Source organism: Nanorana parkeri, unplaced genomic scaffold, assembly GCF_000935625.1.
Source record: "Nanorana parkeri isolate BGI_ZX_2015 unplaced genomic scaffold, ASM93562v1 scaffold73, whole genome shotgun sequence".
NCBI lineage: Eukaryota > Metazoa > Chordata > Amphibia > Anura > Dicroglossidae > Nanorana > Nanorana parkeri.
The window spans coordinates 1,355,740-1,379,498 of record NW_017306341.1 but is presented as its reverse complement, the minus strand read 5'-3'; the positions used below and the strand labels follow the sequence as shown (position 1 = coordinate 1,379,498).

The following is a 23,759-nucleotide window of genomic DNA, read 5'->3' as shown; positions in this document are numbered from 1 at the left end:
ACGTGCGCTTCACTGAACGGAAAAACGTGCTAAAAAAAACCGCAGAAACGAGCAGAAAAAATACGCCCAGGTGTGAACCCAGCCTAATACTTTGAGGATTAAAATACTTGTGTGTAATTTAATCTTATTTAGCTATTGATTTGTTTTCATCATAGCTTCAAACCATTTAAACTTCCACACTGATGCAAGCAAGGATTTTTTTTTTAAATCTCTTGCAATGAAATGATGTAAAACATACCTTAAATACCTTTAAGACAAACTGTTATACTGACTAAAACCCTCCAGGAAGGGGTACAAAACCTGTGTATGATTTTAATCTTAGTGTATCAATAAAACAGGAAAAAGAAAATATATCTTAATCCAGTGAAGTCATAAAAACACACTAGCTCAGATCTTATGCATCTTATTCCCCTGAAGTCACTGGGTTAAGCTTACATCTGTGCAAAACTGAATTATAGTTTTGTTCTCATTACAGGAAATGCTGCATTCAAGAGCAGGAGTTTGTCTTACTCAACTGCTTTTGCACGACCACAGTGCAGGAATTGTAACATTCTTCACACATTATACAATGTAACAGTCATGGCATATCAAACCTTGTACATTCCTATAAACTGCTAGGAGAATTAGTCAGATACATTTTTACACATTTTTTTGGGTTAAAGAATCTAGTTCAGTTTGTGTTTACAGCGACAGAGTAACATTCTTGCAAATGAAATAGTTTCTGGGATATAGTAAGGTATTAAAAGGAATGTAGTTTTGTTACCTAGGATACCAAAAGTCAGTAGCCAGAGAGATAAAGCTTTAATATAGGGAACCAAATATATTGGTTGACTGTTATCCAATGGCAGTTTCTACTGGTCCTTGCATGTTCAGGATATTCATTCTAAACATATTGCCACTGCCACCATGAAGCATAATTAGAACATTGCCTCAGGTGGCACAGTTTGAACAGGCAGCCTCAAGTAGGTGTAACTATATAATCAGATTCTTCTGCTTAAATTTCCTATACAATATAAAGTTTTTAGTGAGTTGGTCTTTTAGCCATCATCTTGGGCACATTTATGGTAATTTTCAGAAGTCAGGCAATTTATAGGGAAACTAAGATGCTAGATTTAGTTAATTTTGTACTGTTAGAAAATAACTGACTGTAATTTTGATGTATTTTAATATTTGCCTGCTGCAAATGGTTTCTTTACAGGATTGTATATTTATTCATCTGTGTATTTCCTATGTGGTTGTGTAAGTTCTCCCTCTAGTGAATATCTTTTTATGTAGCAAGAATTCTTGCTTAAAGAAACCCTGTCACCAGACCATTCATTTCAATAAAAAATCTTATATGTGCATTTAACATATTTGATGTTTGTTATTTACCTGTAAAAGCTTCCCTTGTGTAGACATCCAAAAGCCCTGAAACTATTGCTAGGTGACGCTATCTTGGATGTGTCATTCATCATTTTGGATGTCCGCATTCCCAGCAGACTCAATTTACATTCTGTAGCAGGGGTAGGCAACCTCCCCACTCCGGATGTAGGGATACTATAAATCCCATGATGCATTGCAAGACTGACAGCCACAGGCATGACACACAGATGCAGGATAGGATTTGCCAAGGTTGCCTACCCCTGTTCTACAATATTCCCTGTTGTGCCTTCCCCTTGCAGCTACATAAAGGGGGGAAAGGATGAGGAGCTGGGCTAGCAAAGATGGTAATAGGACACTCTCTGAAGAAGAGAGAGCTATGTGCTAGGAAAATGGCTACTGAATGTTTCTAGCAAAACCAAAGGCACAAAATAAGTAAATAAAAATAATTTATGGAAAGGAAAACCACTGCATGCAAGCATTTACATTACTTGATTTGTATGCGCTTTTACCCGAAATGTTTACATTTGGTGACCGAGTCTGTTTAATGACTGCTGCAAAACATGAATTACAAAATACATGCTATAGGTTGCATGCTGTTTTCAGTGCAGGTCTTACCATGAAGTAACAGGATTAGTAATGCACAATCACTGCAGCATTACTACACACTACATTACTACACCTATGTACATGGAAAGAGCGAAGATTGTCATTTCTATGTACAATAAATATAAGCTGAAGTAAGGATGTTATTTTATACTTGTATGTTATTATTTACTGGAATTTGTTACCTTACCTGTTGGGTAATTAATTTCCTCATTTACTTCTAACCAGGTAACGATGAAGGCTCTAATGTTTGCATGTTTTCATGTGTTTTATGGTCTAAATTAGGGCACAATACATCTATTACTTTTTTTCCTTATATTTTCTGTTGCCTTTGGTGGATGGACAACTTGAAGCCCAGTAGATTGTTGTTTTTTTTGCCGTTAAAAGACCTGCTTCTCCTGGTCTCTAAATCTTCGTTACTGGTCTCTAAAGCTCACAGAGCAGTTATTTTATAAATAGATGATGTGATGAGTAGCAGGCAGGGAAGGATCCAGAGTGGAAAGTAGTAATATAAATTGACCCCTGACCCATAATTTAATGACAATATATATAAAAGCATGCTAGTTCTGGTACTTTTTGTATTGTTTAAAAACAGAATGGTATATGCTCACCGCCATCAGGTTGATTAATTAAGCTGATGTGTCTTTAAATTAATTATGGAGGGGTGTGGCTTGGTAGCTGAGAATACATGTAACTTAGTTATTTCCACTTTTTCAGCCAAATTGGGATAACACCTACTTTTATCATTGGTACAAACAATTCTGCTTTCATTTTAAGCCCTTAATGCTTGCTTAAAATTCCGACCCAAGGAGGGGGCTGTAGGAAGTTATGTTTACTCTAATTAACTCTGTCTGTACTGGCAGATCGCATTATTAGCTGTAAACTCGATTTAAACACTGTCTGTCCTAACAAAGGGTTAAATACTTAAAAGCTTTGTATGCTAATGAGAATAAGGTCAGTCTGAAAGTGAAAGTAGAGGGTCAAACTGAGGGACAAACTGTATAGAGTAGCCTGGAATCTGCACAAAGACCTTCACCAAAAAAAAAAAAAATGCTATAAAGTAAGAAATAGATTTTAAAGAAATAATTTAGTCATGCTGTTTGAATAGAAACATATAGGGGGAACTACACTTTAATTATATTTCAAGCATTCTGAAATAGCATAGTCAGCAATATAAGGACAACATTATCATGAGAAAGCATAAGACACAACCCTTACATTTTGTAAGGGTAACGTGAACTTTAAAAAGTATTTGTGTCACTCCGTAACAAACCAATATTATTGGGCTGTTTTTTTCTTTTTTAAAGCCTTTATTTTTCACTTGTTCTTTGAGTAAATGTTGAGCTTTATTATATTCTTGTAAACTGACTCCACTCTTCATGAGACGTATACAGCGCTTGTGTGCTTTATATCACACTTTACAGATCATGACTTGTTAATGTGTTTAAGCAATTTTCAATAGGAATGTCTGTAAAGTAAACATATGTCTTAACAGGGCCAGCATAACTTTTTTACATTTTCTACTTCTACATACTCAAAGCCCTGGAGGGATTACTTAATGTAGTATAAAATGTTAATTGTTGTACCACATTCATCTGGCGGGTTAGAGAGCTGGCATCCAGCCAGGAAAATATAGCTTTATTACACACGCTGACATTTAGATTTATTTGTTTTTTCCTCTGTTTCGTTGATTTCACTGTGAATTTTTAAATTTTTTATAAGGAGGAGGGGTGTAGAAGGCTGTACCAGCTGACTTACAGTACAAACCATTTCTCAAAATAACCACAGTAGCACAATACTTGTGTGTGATTTACGTCACTTCATGTTTTTATTTGATGGTCTGTGGCATATTCAGTTATGATACTTGTTAGAAGATTTTGCACTGGGTCTTTCTCTTTTTTAGATCTGTAGTTCCCACATCAGTTTGCTTTAGCTTTTATGAACTCAGAGTGAAACTAAAGAACTGTACCAGTATTTTTCTCACTCGAAGCGATAAGATAAATTTTCTTTTGTTCTATGGAATGAATATGAAAATAGGAAAAAATATAAATATATGTGTGTGTGTATATATTATAAGTGAGAGTGTGTGTGTATATGTGTGTATGTATATGTATGTATGTATGTATATATATATATATACCTCCTGAATCTTGCGTTGGACTACAGAATGATTACCCTTAATGTTGTAGATATCTAAGAATGGAAATGGTTAAGTAGCAAGGGACAACTGGGAGGGCTGACACCACTCAGTCCACAAAAATGTTGTCTTGTCAGTCCACAACAGCGCTTAGGACCTGAGTGCATTTCTGGCAAATGTAAAGGTATTTTTCTGTACTTTTAGAGTATTTAAAGGGATACAACACAGGAATCGTCTGTATTGCAAAGATGTACGGCATATGTTTTTGTTTATTATGCCTTGACATACACTTTAAAGGGTTTCATGTACTCGCCTAGCACTGTTTTTGGCTTAGTCTAGCCGAGTCCACAATCTTAGTTAGGGATTTTGGGGGATGGATCCACATGGCAGCATTCAACAAATAAATGTTTCTCCCTGAGTATACTTCCTCCAAGCTGTCTGTGGTCACAAGACCTTTTAGTAGCGCCTCTGATCTAAGACATTGCCTGAAAAGATGAGTACATCAAAATTTGTGGACGTTTTTGTTGTTGGACGCTGTGGTGAAGTAACTTCCTTTTTCACTACTGACACTTTGATACATCTGGTCACATCTGGCTTCTTCCTCTGCTGCCTGTTCTAAGGTGTTTCACTCTACTAGGCTTATTAAAGTCCATTTCCACCTTTTGTAAGTGATTTGCATTTATTGTGGTAATGTAGAGGTGCAGTGATGATGAATACGTGTGCACATTTTTATGATTCACATTGCAGGCTTTCTTCATTTTTTATGGTGTTTTTATTAGGTTTGAATCCTAGAAATTCAAAATTTTCTCCATAAGAAATTCAGTCTGACACCAGGGTCAGAATGTAAAGAAGGCTGTAAACAGTTGCCTCCCTGTTACTCATTGTAACACATTCGCTAAGCTTTACCTTTACACACAATACACTGTTGGGGGAAGGGGGATGGCTCGATTGTAATATACAGACATTGCTTGAAAAGCACAGAGGCAGCCATCAATTTCCATGAGGATATGTAAAAAAAAATTTAAGTTTCTGTGTTAATATACAGCAACTGCATATGCCTGCTTCATGTTCACTCGGTGTACATTGCTGGCATATGTTTTGAACAAATACTTCTGCAAATTAGAAGTTAGGCATTGAATAGTGCTGTGATGATGTCTGTGATGATAACCAATCTGAAATTGCCCTGTAACTAACTAGCCAGACTACAGTAAAGCTGAGCATTGATTGGCTGCTTTGGGTTATTACTTTTTGCAGATCAATGCTGGGATAGTTGCATCTGGCCTGGATTTGGCATGCACAAATATAGCAGGCAGTTTACTCTATATTGTTCCCTCTATGTGCTCGCTCTACAAATAACTCTTCCTCTTTTTTGATTGCTTCGAGTGCCCTGGTTTATTTTACTTTTCATGCAAAAACTTGGTCTACAAATCTTGGATCCAATTGTAGCAGAAAACAATGAGCTTCAAGGAATAGGAAGAAAGAGTACAGGACTGATAATTCAGAAAAGGTTGTAGTGCAGTGACTCACATCTGGTAAGGTTATGGACAATCAAAGATGGTGTGCGCAACCTGAAGTGAAGGCGTATGGAGAATACCCACCCAGGTATCTGGGTAGGTTGCACTTGATGCTCTGGAATAGCCCAATCCTAGTCCTCCTTCAGGAACTCCAGAGAGGTCAAATGATAGGAATACAATAGGTCAGGGTCCCCGGTTCAAATCCCAGTCAGGACACTATCTGCAAGGAGTTTGCATGTTCTCCTTTGTGTGGGTTTCCTCCGGGTACTCTGGTTTCCTCCCACACTCCAAAGACATGCTGGAAGGTTATTTGGCTCCTGTCTAAATTGTCCCTGAATGTATGCATGTGAGATGGGGACCTTAGATTGTAAACTCTTTGAGGGCAGGGACTGATGTGAGTGTGCTCTATGTAAAGTGCTCCATAAATTGTCGGCGCTATATAAATACCTATAATAATAATTAAATAACAAAGGAACTCATCCAGGACAGAGGCATCCGTTGATGAGAACAATTGGGCAAATATTATCAATCCAAAAGGGTATAAAATTCTATATAAAGCTTAAATTTAATAAACCCGGGTCACCGGGCAAGCTATGACCCTTGTGAAGTGGGCTGGCTTATAGTTATTTCAGTAGGTATATGACATTTTCAACTGTAGGAGAAGATCTGAAGCTATTTTCAACAGTAATCTACAGGAATCTGATTTTTTAAATGTTAGAGAAACCTTTTGATTTGACACATTGAGAGGGATATTCACAAAAGGGTGAAGAGTTCGGAGAAGGCATGAGAAGTGAACAATTTGGGCCAAAATAGCTTATTTGGAAAAATTCTCCAATTCAGCTCACTTTCTGGTTCAGCTATTTTGGCCTAGATTGTTCACTTCTCCTGCCTTCTCCAAACTCTTCACCCTTTTGTGAATAACCCTGTGATCTTTACCTGATTGTAGCCTATTATGTTTGAATTTACCTACAATGCACAATTACAATGCAATGTATTAACATTTTTAATGACCCACAAACCCCTCTGTATCTCTTTTACCCATAATAGTTTGTTCTACAGCTATTTCTGCAGAAGTGACCTTTCGTCCCATAACGCGTTATTTGGTGTTTAATAAAATGTATTATTAACCGTAAAGCGCAGATCTTTAAAGCTGAACTTCAGACTAAAATCAAAGACCATCAAGACCATCAAAGATCATTTAATAGTTACTAAAATTTAATAGTTCACTAAAACAAAATGTAATTCCAACAGGCAGTAAAAACAGAGGTTCTAACCCTTTTCCACTCTATACAAATCTAAAAAAAACAAAAACTGGTGGTTTAATTTACTAATTTTTTTTTTTTTAAATACCTAAACATTAAATGCTTGCGTTTTATACCAGTCTGAATTTAAACTTTAAGTTTCTTAGTTTTGTTCAACTGTACTGCTAATGCACTTCAGTATAAAGTTTTGGCTTCTGACCACTCTACTTTAGTGGCCACAAAGTGTCTGGTTCTTACCAGTTTTAGGAAATACTTATTCTTCAAAGCACGATTATGTCGTGACACATTGGGCAACATTGCTGACCTTGGCAAAGACTTGGTCACGCTTTAAAATATAATACAATTTCCCTGTAGTGCTGTTCACTGTCTGGGAACAGGAGAGAGTAAAGCTTTGACATAACTGATAAAGTGAGAGGAAGAAAACCAGGATGCAAAATTAGACACAAATTAAAATAAAACTATCATCATTTTAAATAAGTGATTACAGAAGCTTTTGTGCTCTTTATAGAGGCTGTTTCCTCCCTTTGTTATAGTACAAAAATAATCTGTGTACACAAACTGTTTCTGAAGAAATACATTGGTACAAGCTTGGAAAAAAAGTAAACTGTTTGTGTGATGAAAGCAGGGGTGTTGTATAAACTTCTGCTAACTTTCATTGTGGTTGGAGTCATTTCTGTTGCAGATGTATGACATAAAAAGCATTGCTGAGCTAGGCCAGTACTGACCAAACCTGCTTTTATTCATTTATTTTTTGTGCATAGTTACCACTAAGTTGGCACACAGATTTTTTTATATCTCTCTAGGTCTTTAAGGATTGGCGTTATTTCATCCAACTGCCGTTGCCATGAAAATAAACTTAGAAGTAACTTTATAAAGTGTGCATGAATCAATTTGCCACTATTTAAAACAGCCAAACTCCGGCCCTACAGCAGTGGTGGAACTACAAATCCCATGAGGCATTGCAAGATTCTCACAGCCACGGGCATGACTCCCAGAGAGATGCATCATGGGATTTGTAGTTTCACCACAGCTGGAGGGCCGGAGTTTGGCTACCCCTGATACAAAACAACGGTATTTTAAAAAGCAGACCTTTAGCTCCAGTCCCTTAGCCTTACCTTCTTTAGTGATCACTCAATGGAACAACAGTCAATGTAACTTTATGGCAGCTTAAAAGATGAGGCAGAAGCAGGGGGCTGATCTGTGTTAGACAAGCTGTGTACACAGTCAAGAACAGACCAGGACTTGCATAGTAGTGTCAACTCTGCACCAGCGTCATAGTCCATGGAATAGATGCTGACCATGGATGATGGCTTTAAAGTGACACTATACTCAAGAGTTAAATATTCAAAATGCATTCAAGTACCTTTAAAGGAGAACTATGAGGTGAGTGATTCCCACTCATCCTCATAGTTAGAGCCGACCTGTGACAGCTTCTTTGTCTCCCCGCAGTGAGCGGTGACTGTCAGTCACCGCTCTCTGCAGGGTTTCTCCCTCCCCTCTCCGAACCTCCACTGCTGAGTGGAGGAACAAATGGAGAAGGGGGTGGGCACAGCTGGCTCTGCCTCCAGATGGGTAGGGCCAGCTGTTACTCACACAGCTGGGTGGATCTCGACAGTAATGTCGGGATCCGTCCCGGTTGCAACACTCTAAGTATATTGCGGGCAATAGCCCACAATATACTGAGCTTTGGGTCATGGGAGGAGGTTGGTATATGTCTTCCCGTGACCCTAAAGACAACTATGGGGAAAAATACTCACCCCATAGCTCTCTTAACTGACTCCCCCTAGTGATCTAACTTAATTTGCTGCTTTGCTCCGTATGGACAGATTCAGGTTAATTTTAACAGCTTAAAAATAAGTTATATTGCTCTGTGCTATGACTGGTTCTACTGAATTAATGGGTTATGCTTTATGATATTATTATTCAGCCTCTTAAACCTGTCCCTTCACAGTTTATGGTGGACAAGTTTGATGAGTGGCAGATATAGCAAACATTACTCTGTGTTTCATTGTAAGAAGAGCTTTGAACATCCAACAATACTGGAAATGTTAGAGGTGACAAATTAAATAATGTTGTGCATTCCACTTATGCAGAAAAAAACCCCTAGAGACAAAACTGCATTTTTTCCCCTATATTACATTTTGGTATCTCTTGTATATAGAGCAGGAAATTACTATGTAACTGTTTCAAGTACTCTAGCAAAAAGACAGCAATACATTAACAAATATATTTGGTATCTCATTTTGACCTTTGCAATATGTGTAATTAAAAGATTTTTTTAAACCAACTTACTAATGATTTTTCTAACCTGTTTGCTTTTTTTCCCCTTTAACTTATGTAAGAGTATAATGCGATTTGCATTTGTCAAAAGGTCAAAAGAAAAAAAAACATAATTATAAAACTACCACAAGCCTTTTTTCTTACATTTCAAAGTTGCATTTTGATTATCTGCAAATGTGAAAAAGTGATCATCACCAGCTGGTTTTTATATGGTTGCTATGAGTGCTAAGAAAGTAAAAAGCTTAGAGAGTGGAATGTCTAATGCAATAAAACCAACTCAAGGCAACATAAATCATTTCAAGAGAACACTCTTATTGACACAGTATTACTTACATACACTTTGAAGAAGGCATTTTAGTTTCCTAAGTCGAGCAAATTAATTCTTGTTCCTACAGATACCTGGACATTACTTAGGCCATATTGTTGTGGTCTGTATTTTAAATGCATTTCAAGGATCTTTTGTGCTGAAATCATTAAATGCTTGTTTCGATTGCCATTCAGATGCCTTCACACTAATACGATTAAGAGAACTGAAGGGCAAAATATTTGGCAGATTTCAAAGTTGAAGTAATTAGGTACAGGAAAGAACATGTATAATTTTTCCATTTAGCTTTAAAAAAAATCCCTGTGTACCAGAGCTATGTAATGTTTCATGGTGCATGGGAGTAAGCAAACTTTGTCATGCCAGTTTCCAAAAACATACACACTGTTGTAGGATTTGTAAAACTGTCCACTAGCTGCAACTATGCAAACAACTTTATAGTTAGGGAAAACATTGTGAATTATTTAAATAGATTAAGAATTGCAGCCAGATGAAAAGTACCCTGTCAGGATATGTACACTTTGGGGGGTCTATTTATTAATGTTTTCACCCGAGATTCAATTAACTTTCAATTAACTTTTTTTATCATAAGATTGAATTGAAAAAAAGTGTAAATCTTGATTGAAGATTCAAAGAGGACCTTTACCCATATATTTAAAATAACAACAAACACACCTTTAGGCCTTGTTCACACCTAATGCAAACTAGATCTGCATGAGTTTCTGCACATGCAGTGCAGTTTGTTTTTTGCCGCGTTCCAGGACTTTTATTTTTTTAGCCTAAGATGGGCTTTCAGTGCATTCCAGGGCGTTTGCATGCGTCTTTCATGCATTTGCATGCGTTTTGGTGCTTTCAAGAGCAGAACAAATAGGGCATGCCACAGTTCTTCCACATGCTCTGGAACTGAACGCTCTGGTGTGAACTAGAGCCTAAAGTACCATTGGATGCATTTTTAATGCGTTCTGTAACTGCTCTGCATCTGCTCTGCACTTGGTGTGAAGAAGCCTTAGAAATGTTTAGTAATGACAATCTACAAACACATACTTCTAGATAATTGCCGACTTTGCATTCTTTGCATACATTATTTCTATTTTCTTCCCCAGTCTTCTGACAGTGGCCATGTTATCTCAGGGCAGGTTACTAGATCTCCCTTTACTTTCTGGAACTGTCATGTGACTAGGACATGTGACCATGCATATCAACTCAGGGGAGGAAAATGTATTTCCCTGAGACCTCATGAGATTACCGATGGGATTTCCCAGCAATGCTCTGCTGATGTAACCTTCCCAAGATGCATCACTTTAGCACATTACATCATTTGTGCCAGAAGTGGACCAGGAAGTAGATACATTTGTTTTGTAAGTAAATGGAAAACACGTTTGTGTAACTAATGAATGTAAGATGATTTTAAATCAGCATGCAGGGCTGCATGCTGATGGGATTTTTAGTGAAAGGAGTAAAGGTCTACTTTAAAGTAGGTAGCTATGTCTATCTTGTAATTGCAGAAGGGATTAAAATTGTTTATTTTGTCAGGTTCTGCACCTACATTTTGCTTGTTGCCATTAGTGACATGTACACAAATAGATCCCGCATGGGATTAAAACAAAACTGCTACTAAAGTTGATCTAACTTGTATAACACTTCTAGTAATTCACAGAATAACATGATACAGCTTAGCAGAGAAAAAGTGAATTTTTTTAATGTTTAGCCCACATGACAACTGGAACAATGATATCAAAACGCTCAAAAATATAAATCCCATTGTATTCAATGGTCTCGTTCCCACCTTGGCGTATTTCCGCCCGTCCCTAACGCTCTACAAAACGGCCCATGCCTGAAAAGGTACATGTACTACTTTGGGCCGTTTTGTTGCGCATTTCCATTGGGATACAGTCAAGTAGCCTTCGGAAACGCGCGTTTGTCGCGCAACTTTTTTTACCGCGCATCGCGGTAAAAAAACGCGCGACGGTCGCGCATATGCAATACGCCTAGGTGTGAACGAGACCTAAGGCCATAAAATGGCTAAGCCTAGTATACTACTACAAATGAAGCTTTAAACAATGACAAAGGCAACTGTCATCCAGTTTTATAAAAACTCTGCACATGGAGTTAAAGTAAGCATACCCGACCTGGCTTTACAGCCTAATAAATGATAGTGTGAAATCTGTTTCACTTTCTGTATATTTTAAAGGGACACTGTCACCTTGCCAGGACAAACTCATTGTCGTTGTAAAGGAGCCCCCCAACTCACCGACACTCATCTTATTAGCACTGCCCCGTGGCTCCTTCCTCTGTCTCAGCTGGTGACAATACCCAGTGGTTCTAGGTACGGTGGAGCATGTGACCTCCCCCATGTGACAGTTCGTGCAACTTGTAGCCATTTGCTAAGCCTGAGCACTAAGGGAGTGATATCACTGATGCTTCTAGCATCTGACACCAACCAACACTGGGGATTCTAGGTGACAGTGTGTCTTTAGAATTTTGGGGTAGCACACAACTGTCATATGAACCATATATGTTTGCATAGCAAAATGTCTCTAAATTGAAAACTGTAATATCCAGTAATACAAAACAAGATCTGCACAAGACATTACATCATAATTGCATGTCTTGTAATTTAGTTTTTGCCTTTTGGAAATTTGTTACAGGGTCATAGACAAACCGCATGTTCATATCTATCATTACAGAGAATTTTGCTATAGTTTGCATTTCTTATCCTTCTTTTTTCTCCCTGTGTAGTTGGTTTAGACTGCAGTTTGTGTTATAGTTCTATAACCTTTACAAAATAGTAGCATTTCAATTTAGTTATGTTGCGTGTTTTAAAGCTGCCACCTTTGAAGACCACTTTGAATTTTAGCTCATCAAAAATAGAGCAAGGGAAACTGCATTTTCTTTGTAGCCACTCATGTTCCATTTGTCTTGTAGTTTCTTTATGGTACCTCGCCTTTCTTTTGTATAAAAGTACCAATTTTCTTCTGTAAAGTTCTTTGTGGAATATAAAAAGAAACGAAGTTTAGTGGGGAGATGATGCCTAATGCCAAAATGTAGGTAGTATCTTTAGACACCTGTTTTCTTTCTGCAGAACTCAGAAGCCTTTAGGCAATTGAATGAGCTTAGCTGACAGAAATATTACTTTACATTAGGATTTGGTCTTGTATTTAAATCATGGTTTTTTGTATTTATGTAAACCTAATGTGTGCAGTAGGTAGGCGTTCTTAGATTGTATTGAAAGGTTCTTTAGAAACCGTTTATCCTTTAAATATTTGCTAGCAAGAATGAATAACAGTTGATATTTCATAAAGATACCTTTCACTGGTATGCAGTGAAGCCATAACAGACCATATGACTGTTACAAGATCCAGAGGCACAGGGGATCCATAACACAGATATCATTCCTCATAGGCTCCCTTATAGCTGCCTGTGTAGGGATTTATGTGCATAATAATATCAGTTAATATAATAAGATTGCTTGTTACACATTCAGAAAGACAGAGGGAAAAGCTGTGCATGGTTATCCAGTTTATTACAGCGACAAGCAGCTTGACAAGGATCCTGTTAAATTACCCCTAAAAGATTTTTGCTGCAAAGATGATGGATCAAGAAGGTGGACTAATCCATTGAAGATGAGCTGAGAGACAACTGCCTTTGTTCTCATGAAAAGTTCTTGGGCCACATAAAAGAGAATAGTAAATAGGAACATAACATAGAAAGCAAAATGGAAAAAAAAAGTGCATACAGCAAACTGTCTGCAGTGTCAATAGCTACAGACCTCCAAACTTTGTGTGGCCTTCAGATTGGCACAACAACAGTGCATAGAGAGCTTCATCGAATGGGTTTCCATGGCCGATCAGCTGCATCCAAGCCTTACATCACCAAGTGCAATGCAAAGCGTTAGATGCAGTGGTGCAAAGCACGCTGCCACTGGACTCTAAAGACGTGGAGACGTGCTCCCTGGAGTGACAAATCAAGCTTCTCTGTCTGGCAATCCGATTGACGTGTCTGGGTTTGGCGATTTGCCAGGAGATCGGTATTTTCCTGACTGCATTGTGTAGCGTTTGGTGGAGGGGGGATTATGGTGTGGGGTTGTTTTTCAGGGGTTGGGCTTGGCCCCTTAGTTCCAGTGAAGGGAACTCTTAAAGCATCAGCATACAAAGACATTTTGGACAATTTCATGCTTCCAACTTTATGGGAACAGTTGGAATATAAAAAGAAACGAAGTTTAGTGGGGAGATGATGCCTAATGCCAAAATGTAGGTAGTATCTTTAGACACCTGTTTTCTTTCTGCAGAACTCAGAAGCCTTTAGGCAATTGAATGAGCTTAGCTGACAGAAATATTACTTTACATTAGGATTTGGTCTTGTATTTAAATCATGGTTTTTTGTATTTATGTAAACCTAATGTGTGCAGTAGGTAGGCGTTCTTAGATTGTATTGAAAGGTTCTTTAGAAACCGTTTATCCTTTAAATATTTGCTAGCAAGAATGAATAACAGTTGATATTTCATAAAGATACCTTTCACTGGTATGCAGTGAAGCCATAACAGACCATATGACTGTTACAAGATCCAGAGGCACAGGGGATCCATAACACAGATATCATTCCTCATAGGCTCCCTTATAGCTGCCTGTGTAGGGATTTATGTGCATAATAATATCAGTTAATATAATAAGATTGCTTGTTACACATTCAGAAAGACAGAGGGAAAAGCTGTGCATGGTTATCCAGTTTATTACAGCGACAAGCAGCTTGACAAGGATCCTGTTAAATTACCCCTAAAAGATTTTTGCTGCAAAGATGATGGATCAAGAAGGTGGACTAATCCATTGAAGATGAGCTGAGAGACAACTGCCTTTGTTCTCATGAAAAGTTCTTGGGCCACATAAAAGAGAATAGTAAATAGGAACATAACATAGAAAGCAAAATGGAAAAAAAAAGTGCATACAGCAAACTGTCTGCAGTGTCAATAGCTACAGACCTCCAAACTTTGTGTGGCCTTCAGATTGGCACAACAACAGTGCATAGAGAGCTTCATCGAATGGGTTTCCATGGCCGATCAGCTGCATCCAAGCCTTACATCACCAAGTGCAATGCAAAGCGTTAGATGCAGTGGTGCAAAGCACGCTGCCACTGGACTCTAAAGACGTGGAGACGTGCTCCCTGGAGTGACAAATCAAGCTTCTCTGTCTGGCAATCCGATTGACGTGTCTGGGTTTGGCGATTTGCCAGGAGATCGGTATTTTCCTGACTGCATTGTGTAGCGTTTGGTGGAGGGGGGATTATGGTGTGGGGTTGTTTTTCAGGGGTTGGGCTTGGCCCCTTAGTTCCAGTGAAGGGAACTCTTAAAGCATCAGCATACAAAGACATTTTGGACAATTTCATGCTTCCAACTTTATGGGAACAGTTTGGGGATGGCCCCTTCCTGTTCCAACATGACTGCGCATCGGTGCACAAAGCAAGGTCCATAAAGACATGGATGAGCGAGTTTGGGGTGGACGAGATTTCAGTGCATCCCTAATTTAAATACAACCTCTGTTTGCACAAGCCCTAAATACAATAAGAAATACAGTAGTCTACAAAGATCTCTATGACCAAGCCCAGGATTGGGTATAACGTGTCAGAGGGGGCGGACCTCAGGCAGGACTCTATCAAGTTCTGAGCCTTTGCATTGTTGGTTCACCATGCTTACACTTATATTAAAGGCTAAGTTTACCTTTTCTACCATGTTTAGTCTGCTGCAATTTTTAAAATCTGGTGTGGCTGTGTGTGTCTCCGCCCACACAGCCACGTCATCCCTTCACAAATCCTTTGACAGGATCTGTAAATGGAGAAAATATGTAGTTCTCAATGCATCTGAACTTTTAATTAAACTGATTCAGAGTGGAACTGAGTGCGTCCAAGTTTTTCCTTTTATTATACCTACTTGGTTGTAGTAAAGACACACTCCTACCAGCGAGCACCCAGCTGTCTTTGCCCTGCTAAACCCATGGAAGAGCGGTGCTTTATTTCTTTCTTGCTCCAATATAAGGATTAAATATTCCAGAAGCATATTGAATAAGATAAATAAAGATCAGTACAGTTGTTTTATTTCATTATTCAGCTGGCATGCTTTTGTTTCCACTTTGATCAACCTTTATCAACTATAGTGGACTCTACAGAAAACTTTATTGAACCCGAAAGTCCCATTTTTTTTCCCAGGGGGTGGGGGTTGGGGTAGGTTTACCTGTTACTACTATAACACCAAAGAAAGTTGTTGACCTCTTTCAGTTTGGAAATAATGCATAAAACATTCATTTCACTTAAGATCTAATAACATCTTGCTAGCATTTTACTTCTCTGTACTTTTACGTTATGTTTTCATACTTTTGGATTGTTCTTCGGAAATCTGGAAAAAGAGAACATTCTGTTTTCACAAAGGAGCAATGTTTCTTAGATTCTTTAAACATTAAATGGCTGTGCCAAGATGCAAAGCAGTTACTGTGAAGCACATAAAACATCGTTGTTGAATTGACTTTAAACTTAAAAACAAAATTACATTTACCCATTTTATTTTATTATTTTATAAAGCATAAGACCAATTTCCACCCATACTCTTGTAGCTATGTATAAAGGGACACTATACAGAACACGTACATAGGGATAAAAAAAAAATGAATAGAACTACTTTGTGGACAGTATAGTCTAAAAAAAAAAACCTGTATATCCGTTAGAAATTGGAAAAGTACTCTATTTGTATTCGATATCTACAGTTTGTATTTTTCTCAAGAAAGTGTGATAAATTTCTGCAAACATATGATTCGGTCAGGGTAGCTTAAGCGTAGTCTGTTCAATTTTTGTTTCTTGATAGAGCTAATTTGTTTGAAATGTTAAAAATGGGAAATCTATTTTAATAGCAGAGCTTTCTGAAAGATACATTTTGCCTTGAATTCTGGCTAATGTAAGGTTTATAGATCAGATTTGGCTAGGTCATTTGAGTATAGGACTGAGGTCCTTAAGAAGTTTCTTTTCAAATGTAATTGTAGACCCCTCTTCATCTGTAGGCAAGAACAAATGGTCCTCTATTAAATTAAACTGTCTGGAAAAATTTACAATTGTCTAATGCATCTTCTAGGCTAGCTTGCCGGAAGAGCCAGATTAATGGAGCCTAAAAGATTGTGGATGTATTCCAGCCCATGTTATTTTGCCAAATGTTGGGTTTATGTATATTATTGTATGCTGGTATTGGGTTCACTGGTAGAAATATGGGATATTTGTAGACCAACTAGGATGGAGTCTGCCACATTTAAATGGCTGTGTTTTAATCTGAGCTGGCATTTTTATCCTAAAGTTTTTTTTTTTTTTAAATGATGAGTCTCTGAGATGAGAATGATAATACATTAATGCATATTATTTGGAAATACTTACCGGTTTTGCAATCCTGAAATGCAGAATGTTCATATACAAGTTCCCAGTTGCCACAGTTTTATCTGACAGTCCAACAACCATACAGAAGATCGATTGTATTATTTCTGCACTTGCTCTAGATTGTATGCATTTGTTGGACTAGGTTCAGAGCATTCGATTGATGTCGATAGCTTGGTGTTCTTAACACAAAGCTACAAGATGTGTTGGTGCTGTATACATGTTACATAAATACACATAAATGTATATTTATTGCCTACAGCCATCTGAACTGATCTTTATTCTTTTTATTTGTAGGAGAGGATGAAAATGAGGGTAATGTGATGGTGCTAAGTTATCCCCAGTATTGTCGATATCGTTCAATACTGAAACGTATCCAGGCAAAACCCTCTTCAGTTTTGGCGGAACACTTTGTTCAGGCACTGGGGGGCATTCCCATCATCAACAAGAACACAAAGATCCTTTACTGCCGGGATACGTTTGATCACCCAACTCTGATCGATAACGAAAGCATATGTGATGAATTTGGTAAGTCATAGTGCAACAAGATAAGTGTGATATCTACTGTACATTTATGTCTACAGTACTTATGTAGTTCAGATTTTAGGTTGTTTTTTTTTTCTTTGCTCCCACTGATAATGAGAATGGTGCATAGCTTGCGGAAGGCAACTTTGCCTGTAGAACAATATTTGTGGATTGAATATGACAACCAAACCCTAAGCTGGCCATGCATAAATGAAATTTTACAAGTAAATGTGGTTTTCATTCAAGAAACTCCAGTCACTTTTTAATATTGAATGTTGACATCAAATTACATTTTTAACGAAAGTCTACAAGTCTCTGATGGAATTAGCGAATGGTCTGACAAGTTTTTTTTGTATGAATCTTTGTACGAAAATATTCCAGTATGTCCAGTATTCCAGTTTGTCTATCCCTTGGAAGGATAGTCAGTCTCTGTCAAGTCTTAAATGGCTTTTTGGACAGAGGGGGCTCATGTTAAAAGTCTAAGAAAAGGCGTTTTCTTTGTGCACTTATTCCGTTTAAAGCTGAACTGTAGGTAAACAGCTAAATACACATTGAAAATACACATATATGAACTCTTAGCTGCTCAAGTTTTTGTGTTTAGTCCATCCACTTTTGTAATTCATTCACTTTGGCCAGCCAGTTCACCTAGGAAGGTGACACCATTTTCTCTGTTATAGTTAAGGAATACAGTGGTGTCACCTAACCTACGGTCTGCTAATCAGACAGTGAAAAATCAGCAACATAATACCTCCTACCTGCTTTCTCCTTCTGTCAGCATGTGTGCATGCAGCAGGCCATGATTAGCTTCTAGTGCTGCCCCTCCCTTTCTTAGGATGTGCTGTGGCGCAGGGAATGACACATGCTGATATTTAAGGTGGTTACACACCTTGCGATTATCGGACAACACTTTTCATCCGATGATCGAACCGCCGTACGATTGTCGTACGGCGGCCCCAATATGCCCCAATTATTGCAAGGTTCAATTAGCCGCAATTAAAAAAAAATAAAGCACCTGGATGAATTGCGGTAATCAACCGCACGTATTTTCGTTTGCTCATGAGCTGTTGGATTGTATGATTTTTTACGTACGGAAACGCCACTAACCTTGCAACAATCGTACGATCGGTCAAAGTTTTCGAACATGCTTGAAAGTCAAAAGTTGTACGATTGTACAGTATTTGCGATTGCACACTGCCCACACACCTTGCGATTATCGTACGAAAAGTCGATCGCATACGATTATCGTACGATAATCGTAAGGTGTGTGGCCACCTTAAGACAGATTTAGGTATTTATGCTATTTGTATGTAAAATAGTTATTTTAAAATTAATACACAACTGCATTAAAGGTTTTAATATCTACCTGGGGTACTGCTTTAATATTAATAGCACATTAATTAGCAATGATGTCATAAATGACATAAATTGTGTTTAGGCATAGTATACCTTTTATGTAGAGCATGAAAGAGCAAAACTCCATTACCCTAACATGAGCCATGCTTTGAAAAATCCAATATTCTCTAATGGTCACCACCAATCATGGACATCAATTTTGTCCTTTAAACATACATAAATATGTTATCTCATGTGCACCTTACATAGCAGTTTAGGCCTGAGCCTATAGAATGATGAAAATCTATACATAAGAACCTTTACTTATCTTCAGCTGCACCTGTTTCCATGTGAATTTTTTTTTTTTTTAAGCTCAGCAAAACTTTGTGTAAGAAATCAATTTTGAACCATATTTTCTGATCTCTAATAGAAAATCTGTGATACATATATTTAATCCATGTTTTAATGCAGAATGTTCCATTTTAGAATACGATTTCAACATATTGATTCCCCTGAGCGTGAGCTAGTACAACATGCCCTTGCATAGTTGAAACATGATTATATCTAGCATGCTAATTCTCAAAATAATTAGTGAAAGGACTCGTGTATGAATGCCAAATGATATTAATAAATCTATTTATAGAGTTCTCTTTTACAGCTACATTACCTGTGATTAAAATGTGATGGGGTTTTATACTGGCAAATCTCCAATGTATTCTTATATTGCAACATAAATCCGTATCATATTTTTATCAGTAGTATTTTTAATACAGAATATATGACTTTTTCAATTTATTATTCTCAGCTGCTTGTTTGAAATGCCTACATCATGAAAACTTCTGTTAATTAGTTTAGTAATGAATGTCCTTGTTGTTTCTGACATTTTACAAAATTCTGTGTATATAATCGCAATTTGTAGACATAACTGATTTTTTTTTTCCTTTTAATGTGATCACCTTATAATTATTCTGTCTGGTGCTTAATATGAATTTTTGCTTAATATGAATAATTGTGATTATTTAGGAAATTTCTAAAATCTTCCTTTTGGCTTGGGGTTATATAATTAACTGCTCGTTAGCATTGGGTTTATGGTATAATGCTAGACTTAATTGAATGTTTTTCACAGATTTCCACTGCTCAAAACAATATGGCTGATCAGTCTTACTTTCATGTATATTGAAATTACACTTGACTAAAACTGTGCAAACACATTTTCTTAAAGTCCACTTTGGATATATATATGTGTGTGTGTGTGTGTATATGTGTGTGTGTGTGTGTGTATGTATGTATATACATACTAACATATAATATATATATATTACATACACACACTGAGTGGCCAGATTATTATGACCACCTGACGTTTGTAGGCAAATTAGCTATAATTAGCTATAATTTCACGCTGAAGTTGCTAGATAGGGAAGCAGATTGTTTACCACGATAGTAGAAGTCATTTTTTTCTGAAGATATGGGTAAACAACGCGATTTAACAGCCTTTGAACGTGGGATGATTGTTGGAGCTCGGAGCCATGGAGCGAGTTTCAGCAAAACAGCAGAATTCGTTAAATGTTCAAGAGCAGCTGTTGTTAAAGTGTTCAAAGACTGGACTGTCAGGCAAAAATCTGGGTCTGAACGTGCGAATTGTGGCCGTCACCGAATAGTCAATGTTAGGGCAGAAAGGACAGTGGCAAGACTTGTACAAGACAACAGAAGGGCAACAGTGCAGTGTCAGATTCCTCGCATCACCTTTCAACATCTCGTGGAGTCACGAGGCGGCCCAATGAAGTACTGATGGGGTGGTCATAATAATCTGGAAACTCAGTGTATGTGTGTGTGTAATATATATATATATATATATATATAAAACTGTATGAACATTAAACAGCCATATAACATATGTACCTTAGCACTATGTTTCAATCGCACTCCTTACGGTCTGCAACCTTTCAATGGCGGTGGTGCTCTGGTGATCACACGGATGGGGGTGACTATGTCGCTCTAATGAGGGGTCCCTGCGAGGTCCTGAAACGCTTGCTTCAGCCGTGACATTTTTCAATAAACATATCCAAGAGACATTGAATTTATCCGTGTGTGTGTCGGTGACCTGTTGAGACTATTCTTAGCACTATGTTTGACTCCTGTCAATGCTTCGGTTGTCCAGTAGTCAGCATTGGAAACTGCAGGCCATTTTCCAAAAACACTATGCAACTCATGGGGGTTGATTTACTAACCTTATAAACGTGCCACGAACAAGTATACACCTCTGTAGTGTGTTCCCTCCCAGCAGGATCTATTGGTGGAATCTAGACACCTTTGTAGTGTGTACACACCCAGCAGGTGTGTTGTGCAAAGCCCTGCATGAATTGCAAGGTGATGTTGTGTAAATTAGGTCTACATTGTGTTGCTTGCGTTGATGAATGCAGGAATGTAAATGCATGAGCTAACCATTTTTGTCTAAACTGTGAAGCAGCATTATATATGCATCATGTGCATGATTTTTCCATATATGGCATTAGTGGAAATATGCTTTTAGAGACTTGCATGCCGCTATTAGAGCGGCGTGTAGCCTATGGCGCATGCAACATAACGCGCACATACGTAAATACATAAAAACGCGCCATAGCGGCGTGAAAATGTGACACGTTGCTCGTGTTTGGTTGATAGGTTTTGCTGTGTAAAAATGCACACGCACCTGGTGCGTGCGTGTGTTTAGGTTAGTAAATCACCCCCATGGTGTCATTCAACCCCTTTTGTGCTATTTATGTAATTGATAGCATCAGGTCATAGAAGAAGTATTTCCCAGTTAGAGTTTGCAATCACGTAGATGACTTTGCAACACAAAGACGTAGAAGTAAACTTTGCCACACAAAGATGTAGATGGCATGGGGGTGCAGAGTGACACTATTAAGTTGATTTACTAAAGGCAGATAAGCTGTTCACTTTGCAAGGGAATTATCTCTTGGCTTAGTGAATTCGGTGAAAATTTGCTTTGCACTGTATTCCCAATCAAGAAAAAGGAAACATTTTTTTAAAAGTATTTTTGCTTCCACATGATTGGATAATGGAAGTCAGTGGGGCTTCATCTCATTCACTATGCTAAGGAAAAATTCCCTTGGAAAGTAAACAGGCTATTTGTCTTTAGTAAATCAATCCCTATAAGTTGCATGGTGTTGCTGGTAAATGACTGGCAGATTTCAGTGCTGAATGCTGGACAATCAAAGCGTGGACAAAGGTCAAACATATTGGTATGCACTTATCAAGGTACATGTGTTTTATGGCTGTTTAAAATCATGAAGTAATTCTAGGGTGAATTTCCGCTTTAATGAATTGGCCTGTGTATATACATACAGCAAATAGCCCAGTTTATGCAAAAGTCCCAGTCAGATGGCTTTCAAAGATACAACTGGGCATGATTGCCATCAAAATGGGTGCACGAATGTGCATTCAGTTTATTAATTTGTAAGCCCAAATTGCCTGATTTCAGCAGCTCTGCACAAAGCAGAGGTCCAATATAGGGGCCATGTGGCTTGAGAAATATATGTGTAGTTAAACCGGAATGAGCACCAAACATGTATTAAGAATGCAGAACTGTATATTTTCTATTTCAATAGGGTATTGAAAGACCGCTAATCCCCATTAGGGTTTTCACAACTGTTACATAATTTATCTGACTCAAAACTAGTATAAAACTATAGTTGATCGATGTCTGTGTTGAGCAGCCATGCTGCATTCAAAGTGGGTGCAGACCGTGCTGGTTTTCTGCATAGCTAAAAAAAAAAAGCTTAGCCTCTCCAGCCCCAGCTTTAGTATGCATTTTGTTGGCATGATGTCTAATCATTTTAGCGTAATATTAATGTAAAAAGTTGACTGAAGTGTTGGGGGCAGATATACTGTAGATATTGTGTGTGGAGGACAGTAAGTATAAATCCAGTGATGGGCACGGATTCTCACATTATGGGAAAACCTGGTCATTATGAGTGCAAGTTGTTGAAATGTAAAGATGTCCAACATTTTGCTATACATGGACTGCTAAATCACCTGGATAACTAGTTGCACCTGGTTTCATTTAAAACATCAGCTTTAAAGTTCTCTTGGGTGATTTTGGTAGCAGAGAAACTTCATAGGTCTGTAAAGAGGATTTGGCTTTAAAATCGATATATTCTGTGCAAGTGATCTGAAATGGGAGCTGTTTTAGATAAAGAAGAAGAAATGTGGGGGAGTTGCATTAATCATAGAGTTTGAAATAGTTATGAAAATAAGTAATTTCTTTTATGTTATTTTATATATGCATTCATTTTTGGATTCACAAAGTCCTCTTAAGGGCTTCATGCTTCTCAATCCTGTTGGGTAAATATAGGATCGTAACAATAGTATTAGAGGAATTTTTTTGTCTTTTTTGGATAAAATGGTAAATATTGAGAGCCCGTCAGGTGTTTATTAATGTCCATGTCCCTTTTTTAGATCTCCCTTAGAGACACCAAACTCATGAATTAAACCTTAAAAGTGCAGTCAAACACCTTAACTATTAACAGTGTCTTATACGACGAGTATAGCCCAAAACCTATATTTTTACACAAAAAGTGGGGGGTCGTCTTATACGCCCAGTCGTCTTATACGACAGCAAATACGGTATCTTATTTGTGTATCACTCGGCTGTAGATCATCAAATTATCTCTGAGTTGGCGCTGACACTGTCCTTCTTTCTGGATGGTGGCTACTTTTGTTCCCCATGGTCCCTGTGTGTGGTGTAAAGTAGCCACCCAAGTAGCTCACGTTTAGTTGACTAATTTGTATTGAAATTGTAGTCTATCATGGGAGCGAGCTTAGGGTAGTGTCAAGCTGTGCTTAGACTACCTTTTATAAAGCCAATCCTCATCCAGAGAGTTAGCCTGCATTGGAAAAAGCCCAACAATTGTTTTATTTTTTTTTATTGATGTATTTTGCTTCATAATAAAATATTACTTTATTATTAGTAAATCAGCAGGACCATGGAAGCAAATTGAATGTGCGTTTTTATTTTTTCT

At 37.7% G+C, this 23,759-nt stretch overlaps 1 protein-coding gene across 4 annotated transcripts in view; it reads left to right on the top strand.

The window, feature by feature from the left end:
* ARID5B (AT-rich interaction domain 5B) overlaps positions 1–23,759 on the top strand; it is a 265,343-nt gene that overhangs the window by 94,333 nt on the left and 147,251 nt on the right. For all 4 annotated transcript variants that reach the window (XM_018576671.1, XM_018576670.1, XM_018576672.1 and 1 more), the window contains one exon: positions 17,176–17,406. In XM_018576671.1, the coding sequence (XP_018432173.1) occupies positions 17,176–17,406 (231 nt within the window). The remainder of the gene's footprint in view (positions 1–17,175; positions 17,407–23,759) is intronic.